At 53.4% G+C, this 18,377-nt stretch overlaps 1 protein-coding gene across 1 annotated transcript; it reads left to right on the top strand.

Annotated features, from left to right (window-relative positions):
• The first annotated feature begins 2,268 nt into the window (after window positions 1-2,268).
• Window positions 2,269-11,112, top strand: Slc5a5 (solute carrier family 5 member 5). The gene is made up of 15 exons (XM_032918858.1): window positions 2,269-2,625; window positions 3,210-3,275; window positions 3,574-3,625; window positions 3,722-3,789; window positions 4,580-4,734; window positions 4,993-5,133; window positions 5,222-5,351; window positions 5,782-5,870; window positions 6,092-6,204; window positions 6,284-6,354; window positions 6,680-6,766; window positions 6,844-7,025; window positions 8,664-8,788; window positions 9,801-9,916; window positions 10,878-11,112. Exons 1-15 carry the CDS (start codon window positions 2,269-2,271, stop codon window positions 10,980-10,982), a joined length of 1,857 nt encoding a protein of 618 aa, XP_032774749.1. The 3' UTR covers window positions 10,983-11,112.
• The last annotated feature ends 7,265 nt before the right edge of the window (window positions 11,113-18,377 follow it).

Raw genomic sequence — 18,377 nt, 5'->3', positions numbered from 1 at the left:
CTTGCTTGTTTGCCTCTGTGTCCCTGACAAGGTCCCAAGTGGACCCTAACAACAGGCTTGCCCCACCTGCCTGCCAGCCTTGGTTCAGTGGCATCTTTCTTTAGTTGTGTATCCTACTGAGTTAACTCAACCCCACTGCAGTTTGTGTGGGACATAGCCTGAGCCCTGTGTGTGACACCGAAGGGTGGCAGGCTGTTTCTGCAGTCTCCAGGGTGCTGGCTTGGGCCTGAGAATTCCAGACATGAACATAATCCAGGCCTGGGGACCTGGTTGAGCTCTTTATCCTGCTGGCTCTAAGCCTCTGCTAGGTGGGAATGAGGCCAGCCAAGCTCCAGGGACCTTGAGCCACCAAGCTTTTGGTGAGGACTACACTGTGGATCATTGTGGAAACACGGGGTTGGTTTTGTTGGGTGTGGCCGGCACCATCAAGGTGCCTGATTTTGAAGGAGTATAGCCTGAAGCCTCCTGGGGCTGTCTTGTCACTGCTCTCAAGTCTCTACTGGCCACAGAGAGGAACACTGCACTTGCTTCTAGCCCCTTGCAGATATTTCCATACATGTATGCACATAGCCCAGGGTAATTTTGAGTTTCAACCATCCAGTGCCAGCTAGAGTAAAAGCCTGAGTCTATACTATGAAAGCCATAAGAGGGCACCGTGTCAAAGAGAAGTCTTTTCCCACTGAGTCCATTGGCCCCACATCAAAGGAACGGATCCCTCTGACTATGCAGTGTTTCCCTGTGCAGAGTGGGGCCAGTGGCTACTACTTTAAAGTCATGAGGAATCTGGAAGGTTGTTCACTTCTGAGGACCTGGGTTTGTCCCTGTATTAAGATACTGCTCCAGGGCATCGGATGCCACTGGCCTCTGCAGGCACCCGTATTCATGCAACTATCCTTCCCCCACATACATAATTGTGGTTTTTTTTTTTTTTGGGAGTTTGGGAAAATGATGTGTGTAACTAAGCCAGTAGGAGTCAAAAGACGAGGCCATCCTGGTCTACAAGGTGAGTTCCAGAACAGCCAGGGCTACACGGAGAGGCCCTATGACAAAAAGTTGCAGTGGCATGCAACACCAGCTCCAGCCCTCCCTGATGGCTGAGCACCAGCATGACTGCGAGTGTCCCAGCATGGCAATCCAGCCTACCTGCCTCTGGAAGGCTCTTCCCCTCCCTCCTGTTTGTCGACCTCTTAGCCTGCCACCTAGGCTTACGAGACGAGACGGCCCTGGTCAGGTCTCCTGACAGCACTTCCAGGCGGGCGGCGAGTCCATATACATCATGAGGCCACAAGGGGGCGCGTGCCTTAGTCCTACCTGCCAGCCACGGAGGACTCCACAGGCAATCAACCCTGAACACCCCAGAACCGGCCAGTTCACCAGAAAAGGGTCCCTTGAAAGTCACTATGGGCAAACTTCTGTTCTCACCCAGTTATGCCTGCGATAGAAGGGAGAGATGGGTGCCCAACAAACCCTCACTTCTCATCCCAGCAGTAAGGAAGCTAAGGCAGGAGGACCTCACCTCCGAGGCCAGCCTGTGGGAAAGGGAAAACGGAGAAGACAGCCAGGTCAGGTGTAGTGCACACTCTTGTGCCCCTACCAGTAGGCCCAGGTCAGGACAACATGCCAGCCTGAGCTGCATGAGACTTAGCCTCAAACGCGTGTGCACATGTACACACATCATAGGTCCAGAGTGCCCTTGTACAGGTGGGGAGTCCTAAAGCAGAAGAAAAATTCTCCAAGAGAACCTGAGTGCCTCCCACCGGGTTAGCTGAAGGGCAAGGTTGGACAGTTCCTTCTCCCAAGCTGCGGAGAAAGGTAGATGCTCTCTGGGTGAAGGGCTCCAGTCTCTCCCTTTTTCCTTATGAAGCCCGGAAGTCTCCGAAAGTGAACCCTAGTCCGGGGTTCCTCATAACTCCGCTTCCTAAATTCCTTAGACTGTGAGCGGAGGTCTGAGCCGTCCATAGCCTTTCCCATCTCTCCACAACCCTATACGGAACAAGCCCTAGATGTGGGAGAAAGGGTCAGGAGACACGAGTGTTCCCCCACCCCGACTGCCCGCACCCCTGCAGGCCCGCTCGTCCCAGGACGGAAAGGGTGCGGGTCGCGCCCGCCTCCCAGGCTGGGGGCGGAGCTGCGCTGACCCCGGAGTTCAATAAATCCGCAGCGCGAAAAGCGAGTGGATCGACGGCCCAGCGGTGACTCGCGCTGCGACTCTCCCACTGACCGAGAGTCCCCGACGTCCTCCGCATCCTCACCGAGTCACCTGTCTCCATGGAGGGTGCGGAGGCCGGGGCCCGGGCCACCTTCGGCGCATGGGACTACGGCGTGTTCGCGACCATGCTGCTGGTGTCCACGGGCATCGGGCTATGGGTCGGCCTGGCCCGCGGTGGCCAGCGCAGTGCCGACGACTTCTTTACCGGGGGCCGGCAGTTGGCAGCCGTTCCTGTGGGGCTGTCGCTGGCCGCCAGTTTCATGTCGGCTGTGCAGGTGCTCGGGGTCCCCGCCGAGGCAGCGCGCTACGGGCTCAAGTTCCTGTGGATGTGCGCGGGTCAGTTGCTCAACTCGCTGCTCACAGCGTTTCTCTTCTTGCCGATCTTCTACCGCCTGGGCCTTACCAGCACCTACCAGGTAGGGAACTTTGTCCCACGGGAAGGTTCCGGGAAGATGTCTCGGGCACCGGGCAGGGCCAGGAAGAAGGAAGATCGAGTCCGGGTCCCACAGCTCACAGCAGCCTTGGGGCAGTGGCCTCCTACTGACACCTGTCCCCGTGTGCGCCCCGGATCAGCCACCCACAGGCGCCCGACAGAGTTCAAACGCCTGCAGCAAGGTGCAGGATTTCCCAACCGCTCAACAACCGTAGTGAAAAACGGGACGGCATCGGCCGGTAGTCTCAGCACTAGGGAGATTGAGGCAGGAAGATTGCCATAGTACCAGGCCAGCTTGGACTCACTAGGGAGACCCCAGTCTCAAATCTGAGGGCGACTCTGCAACCGTCCAACAAGTGTAGTGACAATTTGAAGTCCCATGTCTGATATCTCAGTACTAGAGAAGCTCTGACAGGAGGAGTGCTGCGAGATCCAAGCCGGCTTGGCCTACACAGAGACTCTGACTCTGTAAAAGCTCAGTTGCACACTTCGGGAGAGAGTAGGAACATTGAGGGTGGCTGAGGGGTCACTTGCCCGGTAACCTCCATCCCTTGGCTCCCTCTGCAGTACCTAGAGCTGCGCTTCAGCCGAGCGGTCCGGCTCTGCGGGACGCTGCAGTACTTGGTGGCCACGGTGAGCGAGCTGCCCGCCCTGCCACGCCCACACCAACCATTCTCACAGCCCGCCCCAACCTGACCTCACGCCACACCCCCATTCTACATGGCCCCGCCCCTTCCCGACCTGAGCTCAGCTTTTGTGGACATACCAGAGTCACGCTCATAGCTCCCTCAGCACACCTAGCTCCACCTCATCCCACCTAAAATCGCAACCTGGTTCCGCCCCTCCCTCTGCCTGAACGACCCCCCCCCACCCCTTTCTGGCTCCACACCGTCCGCCCTCCCCTTGCCATCACCGCCCTCCCCACCCACAGATGCTGTATACAGGCATCGTGATCTACGCGCCTGCGCTCATCCTGAACCAAGGTCTGGCTGTAGTGAGGGGGAGGGGCCAGGAGCCCAGGCTGGACCCTATGTGAGCAGACAGGATGAGGGAGACTTAACAGGACATGTGTTTTGCAGTGACCGGGTTGGACATCTGGGCATCGCTCCTGTCCACAGGAATCATCTGCACCTTGTACACTACCGTGGTAAATGGGTTGTGGCAGCTGACACGGGGTGCGGGGCAGGGGGAACCCCAGGCAGGCAGCACCATAACTGCTCCCTGGTTCCTGAGGTAGCCCCTGTGTAACTGGCCCCTGTGACCTCTCCAACATAAGGACTGATGGACAGACATGTGAGCTTCAGGTGTGGCTAGATCCAGCAGCCCTGACAGTTTTGCCTTCCCATGGTCGCTCTGGTGCCTAAGCTGGCCCTCTGCCTTTCCTGGCTCCTGCCCAGCAGTGAACTGGTTTCAGCTGGATCTGCCTGAGACTCTGGCCTGTTCTTCTCCTGGCCCCCTGATTGGCTGTGCCACCTGAGGGGCTGGCACGTTCTAGTTGCTGTTTCCTGCCGTGGAAGCTCAGCTTTATATGAATGGCAGAGAGAAAAAAACAGCTGGTGAAAACACGAGTAGCTGTCTAGCTCCTGTCACAGCAGCACTGGGGTGGCTGAGGCTGGAAGCTTGTAAGCTCTAGGCCAGCCCAGTCTACACGGGCCAGAAACAAACAAGGGATAATGACAATATTGGGTGTTGGACTGTTTTCTGAGATGCCTGGGGCCATCGCATCCATTCCCCCTCACCCTGTCTAACCCTCTGACCCACCGACCCTGGGAAAGCACACTGTTTCCCAGAGGGGAAGGTGAAGAAGGGGGCTTTAGTTTCCTGTGCCACAGGAAACCAGGCAGGGTGAGCTGGGGGCACTCTTCAGCCTTCCCCCCACTCAGCCCAGCCCAGCAGCCCTGGGTGGGCCTATGACCTGCATCCCCTCTCCTGCACAGGGTGGTATGAAGGCCGTGGTCTGGACAGATGTGTTCCAGGTTGTGGTAATGCTCGTTGGCTTCTGGGTGATCCTGGCCCGAGGCGTCATTCTCCTGGGGGGCCCCTGGAACGTGCTCAGCCTCGCTCAGAACCATTCCCGGATCAACCTGATGGAGTGAGAGCTGGGGCCTCACTGTGCAGCCCAGGCTAGCCCCACTTCTGCCCCTCAGCCTTCCCAGCACTGTGATGATAGGATGATAACTTTTGAGTCCCCACTCCCAGGGGTCACAGAGGGGAACAAAACTCAATGTAGAAAACTCCTCATACTTCAAAACTCACTGCAAATGTCTCCTTAGGATCTAGAAAAGCCATGGGTGATCTGGGGAGGGTGACATCCTTGCATGGTTGGTAACCTGCCTCATTCCCTACTTAGCTTTGACCCTGATCCTCGGAGCCGGTACACCTTCTGGACTTTCATAGTGGGTGGCACACTGGTGTGGCTCTCCATGTATGGTGTGAACCAAGCCCAGGTACAGCGCTACGTGGCCTGCCACACAGAGGGAAAGGCCAAACTGTGAGTATGCAGGTGAGGGACCCACACAGAGGCTTCTGGGACAGGTTGCCCCCTCCCTACACACTCCTAAGGCCACTCCATCCCCCAGGGCCCTGCTTGTCAACCAGCTGGGCCTCTTCCTGATTGTGGCCAGTGCGGCTTGCTGTGGCATTGTCATGTTCGTCTACTACAAGGACTGTGACCCCCTCCTCACAGGCCGCATCTCAGCCCCCGACCAGGTGAGCTCACATACATCAGACTCTGCCTAACTTCCCCCTCCATGGGGACTGGGGGTGGGGGCTGGAAAAGCAATCCTTCTAGAAGGTGCAGCCTGTGAAACTTTGTGAGACAGAGAGCTCAGAGGATGGTCTGGGGAAAGCGGGGAGGTGAGCCTGGGAGGCAGTAGGGAGCCACAGTCTTGTGAGAACAGACCAGAGGATCAACTGAGAGTCACAAAAATGTCCCTGTGGACATCAAGAAGAGATGAGACCTCAGGCCAGCATGACAGGACACTTAAGATAATAATAACGGCTACACTCTTCCTTTTGGAGGGTAGGGGTTGTTGAGATAGGGTTTCATTGTAGCTCAGGCTAACCTGCAGCTGACAATGTAGCCCAGGCTGGCCTGTCTCCTTATCCCCCATGTCACAGAGGCCTCTGTCTTCTGCAGTACATGCCGCTGCTTGTGTTGGAAATTTTTGAGGATCTGCCCGGGGTCCCCGGTCTCTTCCTGGCCTGTGCCTACAGTGGCACCCTCAGGTAAGCTCCCTGCTTGCCCCTTAGCTGTGACTCAGCCCCAGGGCCTCTGGTCCTAATTGACTGACTATCATCCCCTGGAGGATGCCAAGTTCTGGCCCTGTCCGTCAGTCATGGAGGATGGCTCCAGGCAGAGGGACGGCACCAGCCCTGTCCGTGTGTCCGGTGGCCTGTGCTTAGGCAGCCTGCACTGTGTCCTAAGGCTTGCTTCTCCTCCATCACAGCACCGCGTCCACCAGCATCAACGCCATGGCAGCTGTGACTGTGGAAGACCTCATCAAGCCGAGGATGCCTGGCCTGGCACCTCGGAAGTTGGTTTTCATCTCTAAAGGGCTCTGTGAGTTTGGGGGACTGGGGTTCAGGGTTCAGCACCAGAGTGGGTACCCCATACTGACTGTGATACCCCTCCCCCACAGCATTCATCTACGGCTCTGCCTGCCTCACTGTGGCTGCTCTGTCCTCACTGCTGGGAGGTGGTGTCCTCCAGGTGAGACCCCAACCCCACCTGAGGCTCAGGGAGATGCTCAGGTTACTGGGGACACTAGCGGGGGTGGGGTTGGCATAGTATTGAATGCCTGTCATCCTAGAGGCTGAGGTGGGAAGATGAGGAGTTCAAGACCATCCCTAGCTACATAGAGAGGTCGACCACATGTGAAATCCATCACTGACTCCGTCTACCAGCATTGGGGGAGAAATAGGGTTGAGGAAATTAGGGCACAGAGGAATCTCAAGGCCGGCAATGGTATTCCATAGGGTAAACTGAGTCCCAAGAAGTGGTGGGTAAGCCCAGCCCTTCTCCACCACCCTTGTAGGGTTCCTTCACTGTGATGGGTGTCATCAGTGGGCCTCTACTAGGCGCCTTCACGCTTGGGATGCTGCTCCCAGCCTGCAACACGCCAGTGAGTGGGGAGGGTGGTGGGTGTGGTCTTGAGAGGCGTGGTCAGCATGCCCCCCCTCACTGTGGCCCCGCCCCCAGGGCGTTCTCTCCGGGTTGGCAGCAGGCTTGGCTGTATCCCTGTGGGTGGCCGTAGGGGCCACACTGTATCCCCCTGGAGAGCAGACCATGGGGGTGCTGCCCACCTCGGCTGCAGGCTGCACCAACGATTCGGTCCTCCTGGGCCCACCCGGAGCCACCAACGCTTCCAACGGGATCCCCAGGTGAACAGCCTAGGATTGGGGGTCCAGGGTGTGATTTGAGGATGTTAACAGGTATGGCCTGGGAGCTGAGGAAAGGGCATTCCTAGGGGGACAAAATTGGTTTGTGCAAAGGCCCTCGGGTCAAGCTACATTCAAGTTATGAGGCTACAGTGAGGTAACCTGGGCTTAATAGAAGGACAGAGGAGCCAAAGGCAGAAGAATTGGCTTGCTTTTACTTTTTATTTTATTTTATTTTATTTTAGTACTTTGAAAGAAAGTTTCATGTAACCCAGGCTGGCCCTAGAACTCTCTATGTAGCCAAAGATGACCCTGAACAAACCCCTGATCCTCTTCCTCCACCTGCTGCATGCTGAGGTGACAGGTCTGTTCTAACACATCTGACTACTCTGTTTCTTTCTTCTTTTCTGTCTCCTCTCCCCTCTTCTCCCCTCCTGTTCCCTCCCATCCCCTTACCTCCTGTCCCTTTTTTGTTTCTCCAGACAAGGTTTCTCTGTGTAGCCCTGGCTGTACAGAAACTCACTCTTGTAGACCAGGCTGGCCTCAAATTCATATAGAACTGTCTTCTTTCTCTATTAATTATTCTATTTTTATTGGGATTCACATGCTACACAGCTAATCATAAAAACTTAGTTTTCACTGGGTATGGTGACAGAGCTTCCCAGCACCTTAGAGGCAACAGGTTAGATCACAGACTGTACTCGACTACAGAGTAAGTTTGAGGACAATTTGGTCCACATTAATAAATTAAAATTTTGGGGTTGTGGATTTAGCTCAGTGGTAGAGCACTTGCCTAGTAAGTGCAAGGCCCTGGGTTTGGTTCTCAGCTCCGAAAAAAAAAAAAAATAAATTAAAATTTTTTAGTTCTCCTAGCTTCTGGGAGGATCCATGTTTTAAGTCTGGGTTCACCTCTACTAGGCATTTCCTAAGAACAAACTCTTAGAATATGTGAACTTTTGCATCTAACTTTATTTTGGAAGTTCACCCTGGATTATCTATGACTGTAGTGTCCACCATCAGTTCCTTCCCTTTCAGGGCTGAGTAATATTCCATTGAACGGATATACTTGTGTATAACTGCTCATCAGTGGATGGCCATGTGGGTGATGCCCTGGTTGGGGCTGTTGTGAACATAGTTGTGCACAAAGCCAAGTATGCACAAGCTCCTCTTCCCAGCCTTGGGGAGGCTATGAGTTCAAGACCTTTCAGACTTTGGGTTTGGGATGTTGCTCACTGGTTGAGTACTTTCCTAGCATTGGAGAGGTCTTGGGTTCCTTCTAGAAAAATACAGAGAAAGAAGAGAAAATGCTAGGCGAAACTTCATGCCATCTAAAACCTTCCGAAGCTTAATCAGGTCCTGTTGATGTTTTCCTGTGTGTGCCTCTTCCGAGGGCACATCTAGGAACTAACTTCTTCATGCACAGCCATGGAGGTTTTGACCAGGTTTCTTTCTAATCATTCAGTTTCATTTAATTGCAAGATCAGTGGGCGACCATGGTGGGTGGTAGGCCGTAACAGAGAGAGGGGAGACCTGGCCACTGCACACACGGTATCTGAGGAGTGCCTGAAGCTGGGCTCAGGTGACACAGCGGGCTGGTGGACAGAGGAAGAAGGATCTCACGCCTGTGCTCTCCCACCCCAGTTCTGGAATGGACACGGGCCGCCCTGCCCTCGCTGATACCTTTTACGCCATCTCCTATCTCTATTACGGGGCTCTGGGCACGCTGACCACCATGCTTTGCGGTGCTCTCATCAGCTACCTAACTGGTAAGTGCAGCGGCCTCCTTCGGAGTCAGCTGTTCATCCTCCTGCCTCCACCCTCCACTTTGCAAAGGGAGAGGTGAAAGAGGCCCCCGTCGGGCTGACAGCTGGCACGTTTGCATCATCCTTTAGGCACACAGCGCCAAACAAGGCTGGTTCTGTTTTGCAGATGTGGGAACTGAATGAGGCAGGTTCCACCAGGAAAGTCCCTGCCTTGACCGGGGATGTGGGGCGCTGTCCGTGGTCCTGAAGCAAATCTCAGCGTGGGGAGGCTCCTGGGTTTCACAGCATCCTGTTTGCATGGGTTTGAGATGAGGGGTCTCACTCTGGAGCTCAGGCTGATCCTCGAAACAATCCTCCTGCCTCACCTTTATGAGAGCTTGGATGACCTTTGTGCGTCACCGAACTCAACGCAGACTATATTCTTTCTCTTTTAGTCATATATTTCCTTTTGAGACAGGGTCTCATGTAGCCCAGGCTGGCCTCAAATTCCTTAGGTAGCTGAGGCAGACCTTGACTCCCCCTCTTCCACCCGCCCCTGAGGGCATGCACCATCATACCTGGTTTATGAGGTTCGGTCCTGGGGATGGAAGCCAGGGCTGCCTGCACAGCAAGAGCTCTCCCCTCTGAGATGTGGGCCTTTGACACCCAACTCCCAGCCTCAGCCTGGCTTGCTCGCTCCTGTGATTTGGCGACCTGATACCCTCAGGCTTTTGCTGAACTTCTAGGCATTAGGGTTGAAACAGTGAGGGGCCAATGCTAGGCACTCCCAGCCAGCTGAGGTAGGTGATGATGCCAACACTCAGAAGGCAGAGGCAGGAGAATGCCATCAGTTCCAGAACAGACTGAGCTGTACTGGAGACCCTAACTCAAAAGAGAAAAATAAACTAAGACTGAAACCAATTTGACCCCTCTAGCTGTGGACGAAGCAACTGAGATGAACTGGGTGGGCCACCATAGCTGCTGACCGGGTTGGGCGAACACTCAGCCCTGAGTTCCTGTTCTCTCTGCCCCTCAGGTCCCACCAAGCGCAGCTCCCTGGGCCCCGGATTGCTGTGGTGGGACCTTGCTCGACAGACAGCGTCTGTGGCCCCAAAGGAAGACACTGCCACCCTGGAGGAGAGCCTGGTGAAGGTCAGATCCATCCCGAGTCACTGGGAACCAAGGCCATGGGGACCTGGCGGGTGTGACCAAAGGGGCCCGGCAGATTCCTCTCTGTGGTTAAAGCTGTCCCTTTCCCAGAGGCCGACACATGAGCACTGTCTATTTTTATCTTATCTGTTTTTTTAAACAATTATTTCCTGCCTGTGGCAGGGGAAACTGGTTTCCCCTTGAGAGAAAGAGAGAGAGACTCATGAAGAATATTCTTAAGATAACATTACTTAATTCACAATTACATAAGAAACAGGGGGGCAGGGGAGCTAGGCTAGAGCTGAGGTCGGGGACTGCAGAACCAGTCAATGACCTGAAAGTGGGAGACACTGTCACCTCAGATCAAGTGACCAGAGTAACACAAAGAAAGGAGAAGCTTTTCTAGTACAAAGATAGAAACGTGGAGTGCCAGGCCAGGAGTTCGAGGCCAACCCAAGCTGCATAGCAGGCCTGCCTGGGCCCCATGAGAGCCTATTTCAAGTGACAGTAGGAAGTGACCGGCTAGGCCTGCAGGTCCGTTCTGGTTCTGGCACTGCATGAACACCATTGTCTGCCACTCCAATTCCCCAGGATCTAAGGCTCTAGGCATGCACACATGCTGGCATAACACCCACACCTCACACCGTAACAGAAATAAAATAACGTTATGAACCTGATGTAGGCACTGAGGCAGGAGGATCACTGCAAGTCTTACACCAGGATACAGAGTGAAACCCTGTCCTCAGAAAACACAATGAAATAGAGCCGGGGCTGGGGCTGGGCCTGGGTGGAGTGCTTGCGTAGCACCAGGAAGGTGGAGGCAGGAGGATGAACCTCAGCTACAAGGCTAGCCCGGGCAGCAGTTTACTCTGGTGGATGGTTGCTGGGCCACCCTGCACGTAGCTGACCTAGTCCTGGGGACCCCATCTGGGGCGGGTGTATGATGTCCTCTGCTTTCTCCCAGGGACCGGAAGACATCCCTGCTGTGACCAAGAAGCCCCCTGGCCTCAGGCCAGGCGCCGAGACCCACCCCCTGTATCTGGGGCGCGATGTGGAGACCAACCTCTGAGGGCGGGGTCTGAGAAGGCCAATCACAGGCCTCGGGCCAGCAGCCTCCTTTCTGGATGGTTGGACCTGAGCATATACAGAAGCTTGGCTGATACATGCCCTGCCCAGAAGTCCCTGTGTCCCACCCGCACCAAAGACAGACAGACAGACAGACAGAGAGAGAGAGAGAGAGAGAGAGAGAGAGAGAGAGAGAGAGAGAGAGGAGTTGGTTCTCCATCCACAAAGGAATCTGGAACCTTCATGACCTTGTAGATTTCAGTAGGCAGCTGAGAACACTCAGCTTTTCCAGACTGAGGTTTTCTCATTTATCAGGCAGAGAAACCGAGGGCTGTCACCCCAACACTGGGGAGGAGACAGTAGAAGGGTCATAGATACAAAGAAAACTAAGGCAGAGGGAGAAATGAATTGTCTACAGAGCACAGAGCCCCAAGGATTGTGAAGCTACCTTGAGGTGCCAAGGGACGGATTCTCAAAGCCTTCACAAGACACAGACGGACGAGTTGCCTCCTGATGGTTTGCAGACTATCAGAGAACATGTTTCTCCTGTGATCAGCTACCTAGCCTCTGACAACGTGTTCCAGCTTCCAGGAGGCCACACAGACCCCACCTCCCATGCTCTCATCCTTTACCCCTGTGCTTTTCACACACTAGGCAACTGCTCCACCACAGGACCTCACACCTAGACCTCCATTTTTATTTCGTTTTTGACACAGGGCCTTAAGGTAGTCTGGCTGCCATCTGGCTATCTCTCAGCACGTTCGCATATATCAACATTTCATTCTTTTTCATTGCCAAGTTGTCTTGTAAGGAGAGACCACAATGTGTCATCCATGCCCAGCTTTCATGTCGAACAAATAAAATCGCTGTAGGTGTTCAGGTGCAATGGCCTGTGACATTATCAGTTGACTGTCAGTCTCTGGGCTCCATACCTGTGTGTTCCAGGAACCCATAGATGGAAAACATTTGTTTTTAAGATTTATTTGTTTGGGGTTGGGGATTTAGCTCAGTGGTAGAGCGCTTGCCTAGCAAGCACAAGGCCCTGGATTCGGTCCCCAGCTCCGGAAGAAAAAAAAAAAGATTTATTTGTTTATTTTTTTTGTTTGTTTGTTTTTTGTTTTTTGTTTTTTGTTTTTTTTTAAAGATTTATTTTATGTATGAGTATACTGTGACTGTCTTCAGACACTCCGGAAGAGGGCATCGGATCCCATTACAGATGGTTGTGAGCCACCATGTGGTTGCTGGGAATTGAACTCAGGACCTCTGGAAGAGCAGTCAGTGCTCTTAACCGCTGAGCCATCTCTCCAGCCCTTGTTTTTTTTTTTCTTTTTCTTTTTTTTTTTTTTTTTTTATAGTTGGGGACTGAACCCAGGGCCTTGCGTTTGCTAGGCAAGTGCTCTACCACTGAGCTAAATCCCCAACCCCTTATTTGTTTATTTTTATGTTTATGAATACATTGTAGCTAGCTTTCTTCAGACACACCAGATGAGGGCATCGGATCCCATTACAGATGGTTGTGAACCACCATGTGGTTGCTGGGAATTTAACTAAGGACCTTTGGAAGAGCAGTCAGTGCTCTTAACCGCTGAGCCATCTCTCCAGCTCTGATGGAAAACATTTGAAACAGTTACTTTACTAAACATATATGGCCTTATCTGGAGTCATGGTTCCCTAGACAAAGGGTGTAGGAAATAGCTACCAAGTGATGACTGCTCTGTTAGGGGGTCCATGGGAGCAAGTCGCTGTGGGGGCGCACCTGTGAGCCAGCCCTCAGAAGGTAGAAACAGGAGCGCAATGGCTTCCAGACTCATCTGGGCTATGGAATGTTCCCCTGTCTCAAAACTACAGGACACAAATCAACCGGGCAGCTGCTGTTGTGACCTGGAGAGTTTGTCGTGCAGGTCAGAGGCTCTGTCCGCAAAGACAAGTCGAGAAGACTGCGGTTTGGCTCTGTGCAAGGACAAGACGTACAGGGCCTTGAGTAGGCATGGCATCCTGAAATCTGTGCTCCTGAGGCCACCACATTAATGTTTCTCCTGGGAAATCCATTTCTTGGATGGCCATGACCTGCCTGGTTTAATTTGGGGGGTGGGGGGGACGGGACTGAGACAAAGTAATATGTAGCCCAGGCTGGCCTCCCGTTTGCTATATAACTCAGGATAACCTCTCTAACACCTGATCCTCCTGCCTCTGCCTCTTTTGTCTAGCAAGAAGCTCAGGAGCCCTCCCACAATCTCCTCCCAGACCCCACCACCTCCTTTATTTCATATTATTTAATGGTTTGTTGGTTTTCTGAGACAGGGCTTCTCTGGGAGGCCCTGGTTGTCCTGGAACTTGATATGTAGATAAGGCTGGCCTCGAAACCAGAGATCTGCGTCCCCGGTACTGGGATTAAAAATGTACACCACCACTATACACTCCCCTCCCCCAAAGAGTGCTCCTTTTTTTTTTTTTTTTTTTTTTTTTTTTTTCAGAGCTGGGGACCGAACCCAGGGCCTTGCGCTTGCTAGGCAAGCGCTCTACCACTGAGCTAAATCCCCAACCCCTCTCCCTTTTATTTGTATATATGCAGACACATTCTGAAGCAGGGCACCGGGAAGCCAGAGGGCGGCTTACAGGAGTTGGTATTCTTCTACTGTGTAAGACTTCGGAGGATCGAACTCCTAGTCTCAGGCTTGGCAGCAAGCCTATGAAACCCTTTCTGCGGCCCCTCTTTCTCTTTCACTCTGGCCTTGATTCTTTTTTTTTTTTTTTTTTTTTTTTCTTTTTTTTTTTTTTTTCTTCTTCTTTTTTTTTTTTTTGGAGCTGAGGACCGAACCCAGGGCCTTGCGCTTGCTAAGCAAGCGCTCTACCACTGAGCTAAATCCCCAACCCCGATTCTTTTTTCTTATCTGGATGGCAAACATCTCCACAGCAGCATTAGCTGCTAGCCAGGGTGGTGGCAGCCTTGCCTCACCCAGAATGTGTTGTGTCTGTCCTTCAGTCACCTGACACAGGCAGGCAGCCCTATCCACTCCCTGGCTTGGAGCAGCCTAATTTCCCTGGTTCCTCATTTAGCACTTAGGCTGGCAGATGTTATCAGGCTCCTCCACACGGTGAGCTGCTCTTCGGGAATTTTTCTTCCTCTCATGTTTGAATGATCCAGGCCCTCCGGAGCTCCAGGGTTCTTCTGGTCCCTGGAATGAAAACCTTGCACACCCCCGGCATGGTGGCCTCTGCCGCACAGCTGACTTCAATCTCCTAATATTGTTTTTAGCATTTTTGCATGCACAGCCTCCTGCACCCCCCCTTCCACCCCACCCTACCCCCCCCCACTTTTCTCCCCCAGCCCTTTCCTGTGGTGGCTTCAGCAGGGCTCGGACAAGCTCTTTACCTGCTGACTCACCCCAGACTCTCACTCCAGACCCTCTCCAAGAACGGCCTGTGCCGGGCCAAGCGAGCACAGGGTCCCCGGCCTCCCTCTCCTCACCCCCACATCCCACCCCTGCTGACAGTCCCAAAGGGCCAGGTGGGGCTCCCTTACATGGCTGTGTCTGTCTCCCCTGCTGGGCTAGGCATCTGTGGCTCAGGCCCAGAGCCTGCTGACATTCCTGTAGGCTCTGGGGCAGCAGGGGCGCTGTCAGGAAGCCAGGAGAGACGGAGCCGCACCAGGCAGGAAGCAGTTAAGTTCCTTTGGCTGAGTCAGCTTTCGGCTTGGCTGGCTCCAGGGACACCTGCGGTGCTGAAACCCAAGGTTCGCCCTGCCAGGTGGGACTTGCCCGTCATCCTAGCACATTCCCATGGAGGTGGAGGATCTTAAGTGCAGGGTGTCATCCTTGGCTTCAGGGTGAGCACGGAGACAGCCTGGGCTGCCTGAGACTGTCTCAAGTCCCAAACAGCAACCACAAACAGATTCAAGGTTCAAGACCTGTCCACAGACATTGGACGCAGAGTTGGGGGTCCACTCTCAGAACTGGAGCTCCTCAAACTTAGCTCCCAGAACATAGCATTATCCACTAATACAGAATCCCATGATGTTGCTGTGTGACCCACTCCCAGTGGCTGCACCTCTCTGGTTCCCCACACTGTTTCATCAGGGCTGGCCAGACAATGGGTTACACAGCAAGAGCTGAGATGCCGTTGCCCTAGCAACATAAAGTCAACCAGATTCCCAAGGGTGCTCTTCTAAAAATCCTGTATCTTGGATCAGGAACACGTCTCAGCAGGAGCGCACCTGCCCTTCACGTTTGAGCTGCTGACAGTGCTAGAAGAAGGGTTCCTGGTTCCTGGCTGTCATCCCACTCCCTCCAATACAGTAGGATCTGAGTCTTCCCTTCCATGCTGCTGCAAGCCAGCCCCAGGGCCCCCAGAGAGTTTGTCTTAAACAACAAACAGTAACGGGAGTGGGAGGAGGGAGTAGGTGTGTGAACTCCGCAGGACTCTTCAGGATGGAGGTGGGATCCAGGGCTGTCAGCCAGGTGGACTGGAAGTGCTTCTGTGGAGTCAGGGTAAACAAGGCCTGGAACTAACTGAAGCCTCCCTGGCTCTGGTGGGGCTTGAGAAAATGTCAGCCAGGAGTGAATCCTAGGCGCCCCCCCTCCCCCATGCCCAAATCCCAGAGCCAGTGATGGATGCTGAGTGGGTCAATGGTTTTCTTGATTTTTATCCAACATGGATGGGTGAACCTGTGGCTTCGTAGGGGATCCAGGCTCAGTCGCCAGCAACCACATCAGGTGTCTCAGCTCCAGAGCATCCAATGCTCATTTCTGACCTCAGCAGGCACCAGGCACACACATCCGCATAATTAAAAAATAATGAAATTGGGCTGGAGAGATGGCTCAGTGGTTAGGAGCACTGACTGCTCTTCCAGAGGTCCTGAGTTCAAATCCCAGCAACCACATGGTGGCTCACAACCATCTGCAATGAGATCCGATGTCTTCTTCTGGTGTCATAAAGACAGCTACAGTGTCCTCACATACATAAAATAAATTAATTAATAAATAATTCTTTAAAAATAAAAAAATAATGAAATTAATATCTCTAAAAAGGAAGAATCGAAGATGAAGGTTTATTCAGCTGGACAAGGTGGTGCACACTTTTAATCCCAGCATTCAGGAGGCATAGGCAGGAGGATTTCTATGAGCTCGAGGCCAACCTGGTCTACAGAGCAAGTTCTAAGATAATCAAAGTTACATAGTGAGATGCTGTCTTGAACACACACACACACACACACACACACACACACACACATACACCACGGTGGGGGAGGGGGGAGAATGTGGGGCTGGTTTTTGATCTCCTGGAGCTCTGCCTGTCACAAGAGCAGACCCCACAGGGCGGCTGTTTGATGGCGACAGCTTGTCCACATATCAGCACAGCCCACATTCTACTGTGCAACAGATTGCCCGCAGGAGAGGAGGAGAGGGGTCAACCCCAGAAAGCAAACAGGCCCTTGGCCTCTGCTTTGTGTCCCCAGGGGCCTTGTCACGCTGGGCTTCATGCCCGCCCAGCCCACCTCCGAATAGAATAGGGCTCCTGCGGTTGCTGGATTTGGTCCTTTCTCAAACATTTGTTTTGAGACAAGATGCCTGCAGGTGAGTCATGGCTGGGGCAGCTGAAGGGAGAGACGCTGGAGCTCTACAGCTGCACTGGCCCTAGAGGCAGATGAGAATCTGGGGCCACTGCAGCCTGGAGCCCTGAGGGGGGACCAGCACGAGGCACAGCGTTAGGACAGAGGCCAGGAATCTGCAGGGAGGAAACTGACATACAAGCCCCTCTGTGACAGTGAAGGAACAGAAGTTCCTAGAGTGAGTGATTTCATTGATTGAAAGGTCGAGAACAGGCCAGGGCTGGGGGTAGCAGTGAGGGCTTGAAGGGGAGCCCAAGTGACTGCCAACAGTTTGGTGTTGAAATATTCTGTGACTTGACAGAGGTGGGGGTCCCTTAGAGGAAAAGGGACCAAGGGCCTGTAGACTGGAGTTTCTCTCTTTAAAAAAAACAAAACACCCGGGTACCAAGTCCTCCCAGGTCACAGGTGCCACCCAGTCTCTTTCTTCTTCTTTTTCTTTTTTCTTTTTATTAGAATTATATATTTTATGTATATGAGTGGTACACTGTACACAAGAAGAGGGCATCGGGTCCCATTACAGATGGTTGCGAGTCACCATGTGGTTGCTGGGAATTGAACACAGGACCTCTGGAAGAGCAGTCAGTGCTCTTAACCACTGAGCCATCTCTCCAGCTCCCTGGAGTCTCATTTACACGACTTTGGTCAAATAAACCAGACACACGAGCTGTTGAGATGGCTCAGCACCGGCTACCCTTGCAGAGGACCTCTGTGAGCACTGAATGCATATGGTGCAGACAGACAAGTGGGCGACACAGTAATACACATGAAAAGTTAAAAGGCAAAACACACCAGGCAAGCTGCTGTCATTCCAGCACTGGGGATGCAGTGACAAGAGGCCGCCTGGGGCTCACTGGCTGGCCACATGGGTGACCTCCAGGTGTCTCAGAAAAAGAAGACAAAGAGAAGCAAGGAAGACACTCAAAGCCATCCTAGAGGCTTTGCCCGCGCACACATACACACGAACACAGAATGAAGAAACAATTAACTTAGACATAATAGAAAACAACAAAAATAAAACCGAGGCCAGGCTTCGTGCAGCCAATCACGATGCACAAGTGAAGACCACAAGTTCCAGGCCAGCCTGGGTTGCAGGTCAAAGGAAGAAACCGGAAGCAGCTTCTTCTGCACCCTGGGTGCAATGGGATCCGAACCCACCCACGGCCCCTGTGAGTTTGCCCTGGGTCTCACAGCAGCAAGAAGCCCTAGAAGGTCAAGTCTGCTCCTGGGAAATTCCTCTGGTGTAGTGGTGTTGGCTTGGTCACAAAGAGACATGGGGTCTCCTGCCCTTAACTGAGTGAACAGAGACTTGTTTAGATATTTAGATTACTTTTAACTAAACTGATACCATTCTCTTCTCACATACTAGCATTGTTTTTCTATACCCACTACTTAGGACAGAACTAAGAACAGGCTCCAGCCCCTCACTGGAGATTCTAGCCAGGGGCTCCACTCCGAGCCACGCCCCGAGCCCCTCACTGGGGAATTCTGGGCAGGAGCTCCATTCCTGAGCCATATCCACAACCTCTCACTGGGGATCCTAGGTAGAGGCTTTACCCCTGAATCATGCCTCTAGCTCCTTCCTGGGGGATTCTAGCCTGGGGCCCCACTCCTGAGCTACTCCCCCTGCCCCTCACTGGGGTATTCCAGCAGGGGCTCCACCCCTGAGCCACACCCCTGCACCTCCCTGGGTATTCTGGGCAGAGGCTCTACCCTTGGGCAGTGTCCCCACCCCTCTTTATTGTAGCCCTGGGTACCTCTGGGGCCCCACTGTATGTGTGAAGATAAAGCAGT

Source organism: Rattus rattus, chromosome 13 (assembly GCF_011064425.1).
Source record: "Rattus rattus isolate New Zealand chromosome 13, Rrattus_CSIRO_v1, whole genome shotgun sequence".
Lineage (NCBI taxonomy): Eukaryota > Metazoa > Chordata > Mammalia > Rodentia > Muridae > Rattus > Rattus rattus.
This window is presented reverse-complemented; position numbering and strand designations above follow the sequence as displayed.